The sequence below is a fragment of the Eucyclogobius newberryi genome, unplaced genomic scaffold (genome assembly GCF_026437365.1).
Source record: "Eucyclogobius newberryi isolate DKJ021-1_F unplaced genomic scaffold, fEucNew1.0.hap1 SCAF_8, whole genome shotgun sequence".
Taxonomy (NCBI): domain Eukaryota; kingdom Metazoa; phylum Chordata; class Actinopteri; order Gobiiformes; family Gobiidae; genus Eucyclogobius; species Eucyclogobius newberryi.
In genome coordinates, this window is record NW_027316500.1 from 40,221,927 (window position 1) to 40,236,233 (window position 14,307).

General features: G+C 49.4%; 1 protein-coding gene across 1 annotated transcript in view; it reads right to left on the reverse strand.

The window, feature by feature from the left end:
• The window catches only part of kif20ba (kinesin family member 20Ba), a 127,514-nt gene that overhangs the window by 27,857 nt on the left and 85,350 nt on the right, over positions 1 to 14,307 (reverse strand). Inside the window, exons 21-22 of the mRNA XM_072436357.1 lie at positions 10,736 to 10,784; positions 4,669 to 4,794 (exon numbers count right to left, since the gene is read on the reverse strand). Coding sequence (XP_072292458.1) covers positions 4,669 to 4,794; positions 10,736 to 10,784 — 175 coding nt within the window. The remainder of the gene's footprint in view (positions 1 to 4,668; positions 4,795 to 10,735; positions 10,785 to 14,307) is intronic.

The following is a 14,307-nucleotide window of genomic DNA, read 5'->3' on the forward strand; positions in this document are numbered from 1 at the left end:
AAGTTTACAGTCTGTTCTTTCAGAATAAAAGACTGGATTAAAGTTTACAGTCTGTTCTGTCAGAATAAAAGACTGGATTAAAGTTTACAGTCTGTTCTGTCAGAATAAAAGACTGGATTAAAGTTTACAGTCTGTTCTTTCAGAATAAAAGACTGGATTAAAGTTTACAGTCTGTTCTTTCAGAATAAAAGACTGGATTAAAGTTTACAGTCTGTTCTGTCAGAATAAAAGACTGGATTAAAGTTTACAGTCTGTTCTTTCAGAATAAAAGACTGGATTAAAGTTTACAGTCTGTTCTTTCAGAATAAAAGACTGGATTAAAGTTTACAGTCTGTTCTGTCAGAATAAAAGACTGGATTAAAGTTTACAGTCTGTTCTTTCAGAATAAAAGACTGGATTAAAGTTTACAGTCTGTTCTGTCAGAATAAAAGACTGGATTAAAGTTTACAGTCTGTTCTTTCAGAATAAAAGACTGGATTAAAGTTTACAGTCTGTTCTGTCAGAATAAAAGACTGGATTAAAGTTTACAGTCTGTTCTTTCAGAATAAAAGACTGGATTAAAGTTTACAGTCTGTTCTTTCAGAATAAAAGACTGGATTAAAGTTTACAGTCTGTTCTGTCAGAATAAAAGACTGGATTAAAGTTTACAGTCTGTTCTGTCAGAATAAAAGACTGGATTAAAGTTTACAGTCTGTTCTTTCAGAATAAAAGACTGGATTAAAGTTTACAGTCTGTTCTTTCAGAATAAAAGACTGGATTAAAGTTTACAGTCTGTTCTGTCAGAATAAAAGACTGGATTAAAGTTTACAGTCTGTTCTTTCAGAATAAAAGACTGGATTAAAGTTTACAGTCTGTTCTGTCAGAATAAAAGACTGGATTAAAGTTTACAGTCTGTTCTTTCAGAATAAAAGACTGGATTAAAGTTTACAGTCTGTTCTGTCAGAATAAAAGACTGGATTAAAGTTTACAGTCTGTTCTTTCAGAATAAAAGACTGGATTAAAGTTTACAGTCTGTTCTTTCAGAATAAAAGACTGGATTAAAGTTTACAGTCTGTTCTTTCAGAATAAAAGACTGGATTAAAGTTTACAGTCTGTTCTTTCAGAATAAAAGACTGGATTAAAGTTTACAGTCTGTTCTTTCAGAATAAAAGACTGGATTAAAGTTTACAGTCTGTTCTTTCAGAATAAAAGACTGGATTAAAGTTTACAGTCTGTTCTGTCAGAATAAAAGACTGGATTAAAGTTTACAGTCTGTTCTGTCAGAATAAAAGACTGGATTAAAGTTTACAGTCTGTTCTTTCAGAATAAAAGACTGGATTAAAGTTTACAGTCTGTTCTTTCAGAATAAAAGACTGGATTAAAGTTTACAGTCTGTTCTTTCAGAATAAAAGACTGGATTAAAGTTTACAGTCTGTTCTGTCAGAATAAAAGACTGGTTTAAAGTTTACAGTCTGTTCTTTCAGAATAAAAGACTGGATTAAAGTTTACAGTCTGTTCTTTCAGAATAAAAGACTGGATTAAAGTTTACAGTCTGTTCTGTCAGAATAAAAGACTGGATTAAAGTTTACAGTCTGTTCTTTCAGAATAAAAGACTGGGTTAAAGTTTACAGTCTGTTCTGTCAGAATAAAAGACTGGATTAAAATTTACAGTCTGTTCTTTCAGAATAAAAGACTGGATTAAAGTTTACAGTCTGTTCTTTCAGAATAAAAGACTGGATTAAAGTTTACAGTCTGTTCTTTCAGAATAAAAGACTGGATTAAAGTTTACAGTCTGTTCTGTCAGAATAAAAGACTGGATTAAAGTTTACAGTCTGTTCTTTCAGAATAAAAGACTGGATTAAAGTTTACAGTCTGTTCTGTCAGAATAAAAGACTGGATTAAAGTTTACAGTCTGTTCTGTCAGAATAAAAGACTGGATTAAAGTTTACAGTCTGTTCTTTCAGAATAAAAGACTGGATTAAAGTTTACAGTCTGTTCTTTCAGAATAAAAGACTGGATTAAAGTTTACAGTCTGTTCTGTCAGAATAAAAGACTGGATTAAAGTTTACAGTCTGTTCTGTCAGAATAAAAGACTGGATTAAAGTTTACAGTCTGTTCTGTCAGAATAAAAGACTGGATTAAAGTTTACAGTCTGTTCTGTCAGAATAAAAGACTGGATTAAAGTTTACAGTCTGTTCTGTCAGAATAAAAGACTGGATTAAAGTTTACAGTCTGTTCTTTCAGAATAAAAGACTGGATTAAAGTTTACAGTCTGTTCTGTCAGAATAAAAGACTGGATTAAAGTTTACAGTCTGTTCTTTCAGAATAAAAGACTGGATTAAAGTTTACAGTCTGTTCTTTCAGAATAAAAGACTGGATTAAAGTTTACAGTCTGTTCTTTCAGAATAAAAGACTGGATTAAAGTTTACAGTCTGTTCTTTCAGAATAAAAGACTGGATTAAAGTTTACAGTCTGTTCTTTCAGAATAAAAGACTGGATTAAAATTTACAGTCTGTTCTTTCAGAATAAAAGACTGGATTAAAGTTTACAGTCTGTTCTTTCAGAATAAAAGACTGGATTAAAGTTTACAGTCTGTTCTGTCAGAATAAAAGACTGGATTAAAGTTTACAGTCTGTTCTGTCAGAATAAAAGACTGGATTAAAGTTTACAGTCTGTTCTGTCAGAATAAAAGACTGGATTAAAGTTTACAGTCTGTTCTGTCAGAATAAAAGACTGGATTAAAGTTTACAGTCTGTTCTTTCAGAATAAAAGACTGGATTAAAGTTTACAGTCTGTTCTGTCAGAATAAAAGACTGGATTAAAGTTTACAGTCTGTTCTTTCAGAATAAAAGACTGGATTAAAGTTTACAGTCTGTTCTGTCAGAATAAAAGACTGGATTAAAGTTTACAGTCTGTTCTGTCAGAATAAAAGACTGGATTAAAGTTTACAGTCTGTTCTGTCAGAATAAAAGACTGGATTAAAGTTTACAGTCTGTTCTTTCAGAATAAAAGACTGGATTAAAGTTTACAGTCTGTTCTTTCAGAATAAAAGACTGGATTAAAGTTTACAGTCTGTTCTTTCAGAATAAAAGACTGGATTAAAGTTTACAGTCTGTTCTTTCAGAATAAAAGACTGGATTAAAGTTTACAGTCTGTTCTTTCAGAATAAAAGACTGGATTAAAGTTTACAGTCTGTTCTTTCAGAATAAAAGACTGGATTAAAGTTTACAGTCTGTTCTTTCAGAATAAAAGACTGGATTAAAGTTTACAGTCTGTTCTTTCAGAATAAAAGACTGGATTAAAGTTTACAGTCTGTTCTTTCAGAATAAAAGACTGGATTAAAGTTTACAGTCTGTTCTTTCAGAATAAAAGACTGGATTAAAGTTTACAGTCTGTTCTTTCAGAATAAAAGACTGGATTAAAGTTTACAGTCTGTTCTTTCAGAATAAAAGACTGGATTAAAGTTTACAGTCTGTTCTTTCAGAATAAAAGACTGGATTAAAGTTTACAGTCTGTTCTTTCAGAATAAAAGACTGGATTAAAGTTTACAGTCTGTTCTTTCAGAATAAAAGACTGGATTAAAGTTTACAGTCTGTTCTTTCAGAATAAAAGACTGGATTAAAGTTTACAGTCTGTTCTTTCAGAATAAAAGACTGGATTAAAGTTTACAGTCTGTTCTTTCAGAATAAAAGACTGGATTAAAGTTTACAGTCTGTTCTTTCAGAATAAAAGACTGGATTAAAGTTTACAGTCTGTTCTTTCAGAATAAAAGACTGGATTAAAGTTTACAGTCTGTTCTTTCAGAATAAAAGACTGGATTAAAGTTTACAGTCTGTTCTTTCAGAATAAAGCAGAAGAAAGGTGATATATGGTGTATTCCTGGTTAAACAAAGCTCTGCCTCTGGAGAATATGAACACTCTGAAATTGAGCGTTGTGCCGCAGACTCACCAGCGTTACACTTAGCTTAGCTTGAGTCACCATCACAGGTGAAGGATCCAGTCCGTTTGTTGATTCATGTCAGATCCATGACTTGAGAAATCTTCCATAAATGTCTTTCAGATTTGACAAATATGTTTTACAGAAATACATTTTTATTTGAGATTTGCCGTCTTTTATGACCCGCAACAAAGCGACCTTATGAGAGGAGCGTCCCACTCTGGGGCGTGAGGGGTCAGGGGCGTGAGGGGTCAGGGGCGTGAGGGGTCAGGGGCGTGAGGGGTCAGGGGCGTGAGGGGTCAGGGGCGAGGGGCGTGGGGCCAGGGGCATGAGGGGCGAGGGGCCAGGGGCGTGAGGGACGAGGGGCGTGAGGGGTCAGGGGCGTGAGGGGTCAGGGGCGTGAGGGGTCAGGGGCGTGAGGGGTCAGGGGCGAGGGGCGTGGGGCCAGGGGCATGAGGGGCGAGGGGCCAGGGGCGTGAGGGACGAGGGGCGTGGGGCCAGGGGCATGAGGGGCGAGGGGCGTGAGGGACGAGGGGCGTGAGGGGTCAGGGGCGTGAGGGGTCAGGGGCGTGAGGGGTCAGGGGCGTGGGGCCAGGGGCGTGAGGCGTGAGGGGCGAGGGGCCAGGGGCGTGAGGGACGAGGGGCGTGAGGGGTCAGGGGCGTGAGGGGTCAGGGGCGTGAGGGACGAGGGGCGTGAGGGGTCAGGGGCCGAGCGTGGCCGTCCGGACCTCTTGTTTTTGTTTGTAAATTACCATTGGTCAGTTGTTGGATGTGGTGGTCCTTCTCCTCCATGGCGTGCTCCATCTGCTCCTGGGTCTCCTCCTGCTCAGACAGAGCCAGACGCATGTTCTCCATCGCTTGGGTTTTGAGTTCCAGCTCTAAGAGTCAAAAAACAACAAGAAACACTAAACCTAAAGAAATATATATATATGATATATATATATAAATATGATATATATATATATATATATATATATAGATATATAAATATGATATATAGATTACATTTGTCTATTCTGTCAGTGCTGCTTTACCACAATGTTATTTGTTGGTAAGGACAAAATGTACTTTTCACAATATAAAAAACAACTGCAGCCAGGTTTTTACAGTGTACAGGAGAACCACAGAACATGTGATTACAGTGTACAGGAGAACCACAGAACATGTGATTACAGTGTACAGGAGAACCACAGAACATGTGATTACAGTGTACAGGAGAACCACAGAACATGTGATTACAGTGTACAGGAGAACCACAGAACATGTGATTACTGTGTACAGGAGAACCACAGAACATGTGATTACTGTGTACAGGAGAACCACAGAACATGTGATTACAGTGTACAGGAGAACCACAGAACATGTGATTACAGTGTACAGGAGAACCACAGAACATGTGATTACAGTGTACAGGAGAACCACAGAACATGTGATTACAGTGTACAGGAGAACCACAGAACATGTGATTACAGTGTACAGGAGAACCACAGAACATGTGATTACAGTGTACAGGAGAACCACAGAACATGTGATTACAGTGTACAGGAGAACCACAGAACATGTGATTACAGTGTACAGGAGAACCACAGAACATGTGATTACAGTGTACAGGAGAACCACAGAACATGTGATTACAGTGTACAGGAGAACCACAGAACATGTGATTACAGTGTACAGGAGAACCACAGAACATGTGATTACAGTGTACAGGAGAACCACAGAACATGTGATTACAGTGTACAGGAGAACCACAGAACATGTGATTACAGTGTACAGGAGAACCACAGAACATGTGATTACAGTGTACAGGAGAACCACAGAACATGTGATTACAGTGTACAGGAGAACCACAGAACATGTGATTACAGTGTACAGGAGAACCACAGAACATGTGATTACAGTGTACAGGAGAACCACAGAACATGTGATTACAGTGTACAGGAGAACCACAGAACATGTGATTACAGTGTACAGGAGAACCACAGAACATGTGATTACAGTGTACAGGAGAACCACAGAACATGTGATTACAGTGTACAGGAGAACCACAGAACATGTGATTACTGTGTACAGGAGAACCACAGAACATGTGATTACAGTGTACAGGAGAACCACAGAACATGTGATTACAGTGTACAGGAGAACCACAGAACATGTGATTACTGTGTACAGGAGAACCACAGAACATGTGATTACAGTGTACAGGAGAACCACAGAACATGTGATTACTGTGTACAGGAGAACCACAGAACATGTGATTACTGTGTACAGGAGAACCACAGAACATGTGATTACTGTGTACAGGAGAACCACAGAACATGTGATTACTGTGTACAGGAGAACCACAGAACATGTGATTACTGTGTACAGGAGAACCACAGAACATGTGATTACTGTGTACAGGAGAACCACAGAACATGTGATTACAGTGTACAGGAGAACCACAGAACATGTGATTACAGTGTACAGGAGAACCACAGAACATGTGATTACAGTGTACAGGAGAACCACAGAACATGTGATTACAGTGTACAGGAGAACCACAGAACATGTGATTACAGTGTACAGGAGAACCACAGAACATGTGATTACAGTGTACAGGAGAACCACAGAACATGTGATTACTGTGTACAGGAGAACCACAGAACATGTGATTACTGTGTACAGGAGAACCACAGAACATGTGATTACAGGGAGAACCACAGAACATGTGATTACTGTGAATGGAAACGATCACATCCCTCTGGAAAATACACAGCTTTATGAAATCAAACTGAAGGATAATAAATTAAAGGTGGAATGGACGATTTTTTCCAGCAAATTTTTTTTACCATATTTCCTCGTGTCGTGGATAAATCATTTGTCCTGCCACGTGTCAATCATAAAACGCACCTGTCGCTCACCTGCAGCCGCGTCAGGCTCGTCCCCACGTTTCCACGTGTCTAAGCACATGGATCTATCATAATATAGTTCCCTCAGTGTACGGGGCAAAATGAAGACGGAGAAAGACAGTTTGAGCTGACGCAGAAGTGGACAGAAATCTACGGGAGACGAGAGATGCGATGTGATCCGTTGCGCTAATAAACAAACACACGTGTGTGTTGTATCAGTCCACACGGGGGAGTGGCATGAGCACGGGGGAGTGGCATGTGCACGGGGGAGTGGCATGAGCACGGGGGAGTGGCATGAGCACGGGGGAGTGGCATGAGCACGGGGGAGTGGCATGAGCACGGGGGAGTGGCATGAGCACGGGGGAGTGGCATGTGCACGGGGGAGTGGCATGAGCACGGGGGAGTGGCATGAGCACGGGGGAGTGGCATGTGCACGGGGGAGTGGCATGTGCACGGGGGAGTGGCATGAGCACGGGGGAGTGGCATGTGCACGGGGGAGTGGCATGTGCACGGGGGAGTGGCATGAGCACGGGGGAGTGGCATGAGCACGGGGGAGTGGCATGTGCACGGGGGAGTGGCATGAGCACGGGGGAGTGGCATGAGCACGGGGGAGTGGCATGTGCACGGGGGAGTGGCATGTGCACGGGGGAGTGGCATGAGCACGGGGGAGTGGCATGAGCACGGGGGAGTGGCATGTGCACGGGGGAGTGGCATGAGCACGGGGGAGTGGCATGTGCACGGGGGAGTGGCATGAGCACGGGGGAGTGGCATGAGCACGGGGGAGTGGCATGAGCACGGGGGAGTGGCATGAGCACGGGGGAGTGGCATGTGCACGGGGGAGTGGCATGAGCACGGGGGAGTGGCATGAGCACGGGGGAGTGGCATGTGCACGGGGGAGTGGCTTGTGCACTTCCACCTGCGTTCTCAAATCGCCGAAAAATCGTCCATACCGCCTTTAATAAAACACTTCCCAAATAGAGTCAGTTTACTTTTGTACAGAATAGATTGAACTCAAATTATGAATTGCTTCTAAAACTAAATTGAAACATCTAAAAAGTCAGAATATATTTTCATGAAATACATCCCATAACCCTGACCCCCCTGTGTCAAATACTAGACACTTCAAATACTGTCAGGATTCAAGCTTCACCAGTATTTAAACTGTGGACCAGGTGAGCAGATGATTCAGTGCTGCCCTCTGCAGTCAGGTCACAGTATGACACTTACCTTCACATGCAGCGTGGTAAAGCTGCTCAGACGTGTGCTGCCCTCTGCAGTCAGGTCACAGTATGACACTTACCTTCACATGCAGCGTGGTAAAGCTGCTCAGACGTGTGCTGCCCTCTGCAGTCAGGTCACAGTATGACACTTACCTTCACGTGCAGCGTGGTAAAGCTGCTCAGACGTGTGCTGCCCTCTGCAGTCAGGTCACAGTATGACACTTACCTTCACATGCAGCGTGGTAAAGCTGCTCAGACTTGTGCTGCCCTCTGCAGTCAGGTCACAGTATGACACTTACCTTCACATGCAGCGTGGTAAAGCTGCTCAGACGTGTGCTGCCCTCTGCAGTCAGGTCACAGTATGACACTTACCTTCACATGCAGCGTGGTAAAGCTGCTCAGACTTGTGCTGCCCTCTGCAGTCAGGTCACAGTATGACACTTACCTTCACGTGCAGCGTGGTAAAGCTGCTCAGACTTGTGCTGCCCTCTGCAGTCAGGTCACAGTATGACACTTACCTTCACATGCAGCGTGGTAAAGCTGCTCAGACGTGTGCTGCCCTCTGCAGTCAGGTCACAGTATGACACTTACCTTCACATGCAGCGTGGTAAAGCTGCTCAGACGTGTGCTGCCCTCTGCAGTCAGGTCACAGTATGACACTTACCTTCACATGCAGCGTGGTAAAGCTGCTCAGACGTGTGCTGCCCTCTGCAGTCAGGTCACAGTATGACACTTACCTTCACATGCAGCGTGGTAAAGCTGCTCAGACGTGTGCTGCCCTCTGCAGTCAGGTCACAGTATGACACTTACCTTCACATGCAGCGTGGTAAAGCTGCTCAGACGTGTGCTGCCCTCTGCAGTCAGGTCACAGTATGACACTTACCTTCACATGCAGCGTGGTAAAGCTGCTCAGACGTGTGCTGCCCTCTGCAGTCAGGTCACAGTATGACACTTACCTTCACATGCAGCGTGGTAAAGCTGCTCAGACGTGTGCTGCCCTCTGCAGTCAGGTCACAGTATGACACTTACCTTCACATGCAGCGTGGTAAAGCTGCTCAGACGTGTGCTGCCCTCTGCAGTCAGGTCACAGTATGACACTTACCTTCACATGCAGCGTGGTAAAGCTGCTCAGACGTGTGCTGCCCTCTGCAGTCAGGTCACAGTATGACACTTACCTTCACATGCAGCGTGGTAAAGCTGCTCAGACGTGTGCTGCCCTCTGCAGTCAGGTCACAGTATGACACTTACCTTCACATGCAGCGTGGTAAAGCTGCTCAGACGTGTGCTGCCCTCTGCAGTCAGGTCACAGTATGACACTTACCTTCACATGCAGCGTGGTAAAGCTGCTCAGACGTGTGCTGCCCTCTGCAGTCAGGTCACAGTATGACACTTACCTTCACATGCAGCGTGGTAAAGCTGCTCAGACGTGTGCTGCCCTCTGCAGTCAGGTCACAGTATGACACTTACCTTCACATGCAGCGTGGTAAAGCTGCTCAGACGTGTGCTGCCCTCTGCAGTCAGGTCACAGTATGACACTTACCTTCACATGCAGCGTGGTAAAGCTGCTCAGACGTGTGCTGCCCTCTGCAGTCAGGTCACAGTATGACACTTACCTTCACATGCAGCGTGGTAAAGCTGCTCAGACGTGTGCTGCCCTCTGCAGTCAGGTCACAGTATGACACTTACCTTCACATGCAGCGTGGTAAAGCTGCTCAGACGTGTGCTGCCCTCTGCAGTCAGGTCACAGTATGACACTTACCTTCACATGCAGCGTGGTAAAGCTGCTCAGACGTGTGCTGCCCTCTGCAGTCAGGTCACAGTATGACACTTACCTTCACATGCAGCGTGGTAAAGCTGCTCAGACGTGTGCTGCCCTCTGCAGTCAGGTCACAGTATGACACTTACCTTCACATGCAGCGTGGTAAAGCTGCTCAGACGTGTGCTGCCCTCTGCAGTCAGGTCACAGTATGACACTTACCTTCACATGCAGCGTGGTAAAGCTGCTCAGACTTGTGCTGCCCTCTGCAGTCAGGTCACAGTATGACACTTACCTTCACGTGCAGCGTGGTAAAGCTGCTCAGACGTGTGCTGCCCTCTGCAGTCAGGTCACAGTATGACACTTACCTTCACATGCAGCGTGGTAAAGCTGCTCAGACTTGTGCTGCCCTCTGCAGTCAGGTCACAGTATGACACTTACCTTCACATGCAGCGTGGTAAAGCTGCTCAGACGTGTGCTGCCCTCTGCAGTCAGGTCACAGTATGACACTTACCTTCACATGCAGCGTGGTAAAGCTGCTCAGACGTGTGCTGCCCTCTGCAGTCAGGTCACAGTATGACACTTACCTTCACATGCAGCGTGGTAAAGCTGCTCAGACGTGTGCTGCCCTCTGCAGTCAGGTCACAGTATGACACTTACCTTCACGTGCAGCGTGGTAAAGCTGCTCAGACTTGTGCTGCCCTCTGCAGTCAGGTCACAGTATGACACTTACCTTCACATGCAGCGTGGTAAAGCTGCTCAGACTTGTGCTGCCCTCTGCAGTCAGGTCACAGTATGACACTTACCTTCACGTGCAGCGTGGTAAAGCTGCTCAGACTTGTGCTGCCCTCTGCAGTCAGGTCACAGTATGACACTTACCTTCACATGCAGCGTGGTAAAGCTGCTCAGACTTGTGCTGCCCTCTGCAGTCAGGTCACAGTATGACACTTACCTTCACGTGCAGCGTGGTAAAGCTGCTCAGACTTGTTAGACGATTGTTCCTGTAACAAAATAGAACTTCCATAAGGAACACGGCACATTTGGTCAGTTCATAAATGGACAAAGTGAAACTGAACACTCATGACTGTAAATAAAAGAGCTCTACACAAACAGGATGATCCATGTCTGACTCTCACCAGCAAAAAGAACAGTTGCCATGGTGACAGGAATAGTAAATACACCTCGAAATTACACTTTGTGTGAACCAAGGTCATGAGACTGTGTGAGTGTGTGTATGTGTGTGTGTGTGAGATGTGTGTGTGTGTGTGAGATGTGTGTGTGTGTGTGAGAGATGTGTGTGTGTGTGTGTGTGTGTGTGTGTGAGATGTGTGTGTGTGTGTGTGAGATGTGTGTGTGTGTGAGAGATGTGTGTGTGTGTGTGTGTGAGATGTGTGTGTGTGTGTGTGAGATGTGTGTGTGTGTGTGAGATGTGTGTGTGTGTGTGAGATGTGTGTGTGTGTGTGTGAGATGTGTGTGTGTGTGTGTGAGATGTGTGTGTGTGTGAGAGATGTGTGTGTGTGTGTGTGTGTGTGTGAGATGTGTGTGTGTGTGTGTGAGATGTGTGTGTGTGTGTGAGATGTGTGTGTGTGTGTGAGATGTGTGTGTGTGTGTGAGAGATGTGTGTGTGTGTGAGAGTGAGATGTGTGTGGTGTGCCCCCCCTCTGGGACACGGCCTCTGGGACACGGCCTCTGGGACACGGCCTCTGGGACACGCCTCTGGGACACGCCTCTGGGACACGCCTCTGGGACACGGCCTCTGGGACACGCCTCTGGGACACGGCCTCTGGGACACGGCCTCTGGGACACGGCCTCTGGGACACGGCCTCTGGGACACGGCCTCTGGGACACGCCTCTGGGACACGCCTCTGGGACACGCCTCTGGGACACGCCTCTGGGACACGGCCTCTGGGACACGCCTCTGGGACACGGCCTCTGGGACACGGCCTCTGGGACACGGCCTCTGGGACACGGCCTCTGGGACACGGCCTCTGGGACACGGCCTCTGGGACACGCCTCTGGGACACGCCTCTGGGACACGCCTCTGGGACACGCCTCTGGGACACGGCCTCTGGGACACGGCCTCTGGGACACGCCTCTGGGACACGGCCTCTGGGACACGGCCTCTGGGACACGGCCTCTGGGACACGCCTCTGGGACACGCCTCTGGGACACGCCTCTGGGACACGCCTCTGGGACACGGCCTCTGGGACACGCCTCTGGGACACGGCCTCTGGGACACGGCCTCTGGGACACGGCCTCTGGGACACGGCCTCTGGGACACGGCCTCTGGGACACGCCTCTGGGACACGGCCTCTGGGACACGGCCTCTGGGACACGGCCTCTGGGACACGGCCTCTGGGACACGCCTCTGGGACACGGCCTCTGGGACACGGCCTCTGGGACACGGCCTCTGGGACACGGCCTCTGGGACACGCCTCTGGGACACGGCCTCTGGGACACGCCTCTGGGACACGGCCTCTGGGACACGGCCTCTGGGACACGGCCTCTGGGACACGCCTCTGGGACACGGCCTCTGGGACACGGCCTCTGGGACACGGCCTCTGGGACACGGCCTCTGGGACACGGCCTCTGGGACACGGCCTCTGGGACACGGCCTCTGGGACACGCCTCTGGGACACGGCCTCTGGGACACGCCTCTGGGACACGCCTCTGGGACACGGCCTCTGGGACACGCCTCTGGGACACGCCTCTGGGACACGGCCTCTGGGACACGGCCTCTGGGACACGCCTCTGGGACACGCCTCTGGGACACGGCCTCTGGGACACGGCCTCTGGGACACGGCCTCTGGGACACGCCTCTGGGACACGGCCTCTGGGACACGGCCTCTGGGACACGCCTCTGGGACACGGCCTCTGGGACACGGCCTCTGGGACACGCCTCTGGGACACGCCTCTGGGACACGGCCTCTGGGACACGGCCTCTGGGACACGGCCTCTGGGACACGGCCTCTGGGACACGCCTCTGGGACACGCCTCTGGGACACGGCCTCTGGGACACGCCTCTGGGACACGGCCTCTGGGACACGGCCTCTGGGACACGGCCTCTGGGACACGCCTCTGGGACACGGCCTCTGGGACACGGCCTCTGGGACACGCCTCTGGGACACGCCTCTGGGACACGCCTCTGGGACACGCCTCTGGGACACGGCCTCTGGGACACGCCTCTGGGACACGGCCTCTGGGTCACGGCCTCTGGGACACGCCTCTGGGACACGGCCTCTGGGACACGGCCTCTGGGACACGCCTCTGGGACACGGCCTCTGGGACACGGCCTCTGGGACACGGCCTCTGGGACACGGCCTCTGGGACACGGCCTCTGGGACACGGCCTCTGGGACACGGCCTCTGGGACACGGCCTCTGGGACACGCCTCTGGGACACGGCCTCTGGGACACGCCTCTGGGACACGCCTCTGGGACACGGCCTCTGGGACACGGCCTCTGGGACACGGCCTCTGGGACACGGCCTCTGGGACACGGCCTCTGGGACACGCCTCTGGGACACGGCCTCTGGGACACGCCTCTGGGACACGCCTCTGGGACACGGCCTCTGGGACACGGCCTCTGGGACACGGCCTCTGGGACACGGCCTCTGGGACACGGCCTCTGGGACACGCCTCTGGGACACGGCCTCTGGGACACGGCCTCTGGGACACGCCTCTGGGACACGGCCTCTGGGACACGCCTCTGGGACACGGCCTCTGGGACACGGCCTCTGGGACACGGCCTCTGGGACACGGCCTCTGGGACACGCCTCTGGGACACGGCCTCTGGGACACGGCCTCTGGGACACGGCCTCTGGGACACGGCCTCTGGGACACGGCCTCTGGGACACGCCTCTGGGACATGGCCTCTGGGACACGCCTCTGGGACACGCCTCTGGGACACGCCTCTGGGACACGGCCTCTGGGACACGCCTCTGGGACACGCCTCTGGGACACGGCCTCTGGGACACGGCCTCTGGGACACGGCCTCTGGGACACGCCTCTGGGACACGGCCTCTGGGACACGGCCTCTGGGACACGGCCTCTGGGACACGCCTCTGGGACACGGCCTCTGGGACACGGCCTCTGGGACACGCCTCTGGGACACGGCCTCTGGGACACGGCCTCTGGGACACGGCCTCTGGGACACGGCCTCTGGGACACGGCCTCTGGGACACGCCTCTGGGACACGCCTCTGGGACACGGCCTCTGGGACACGGCCTCTGGGACACGGCCTCTGGGACACGGCCTCTGGGACACGCCTCTGGGACACGGCCTCTGGGACACGCCTCTGGGACACGCCTCTGGGACACGGCCTCTGGGACACGGCCTCTGGGACACGCCTCTGGGACACGGCCTCTGGGACACGCCTCTGGGACACGGCCTCTGGGACACGGCCTCTGGGACACGGCCTCTGGGACACGCCTCTGGGACACGCCTCTGGGACACGCCTCTGGGACACGGCCTCTGGGACACGGCCTCTGGGACACGGCCTCTGGGACACGGCCTCTGGGACACGGC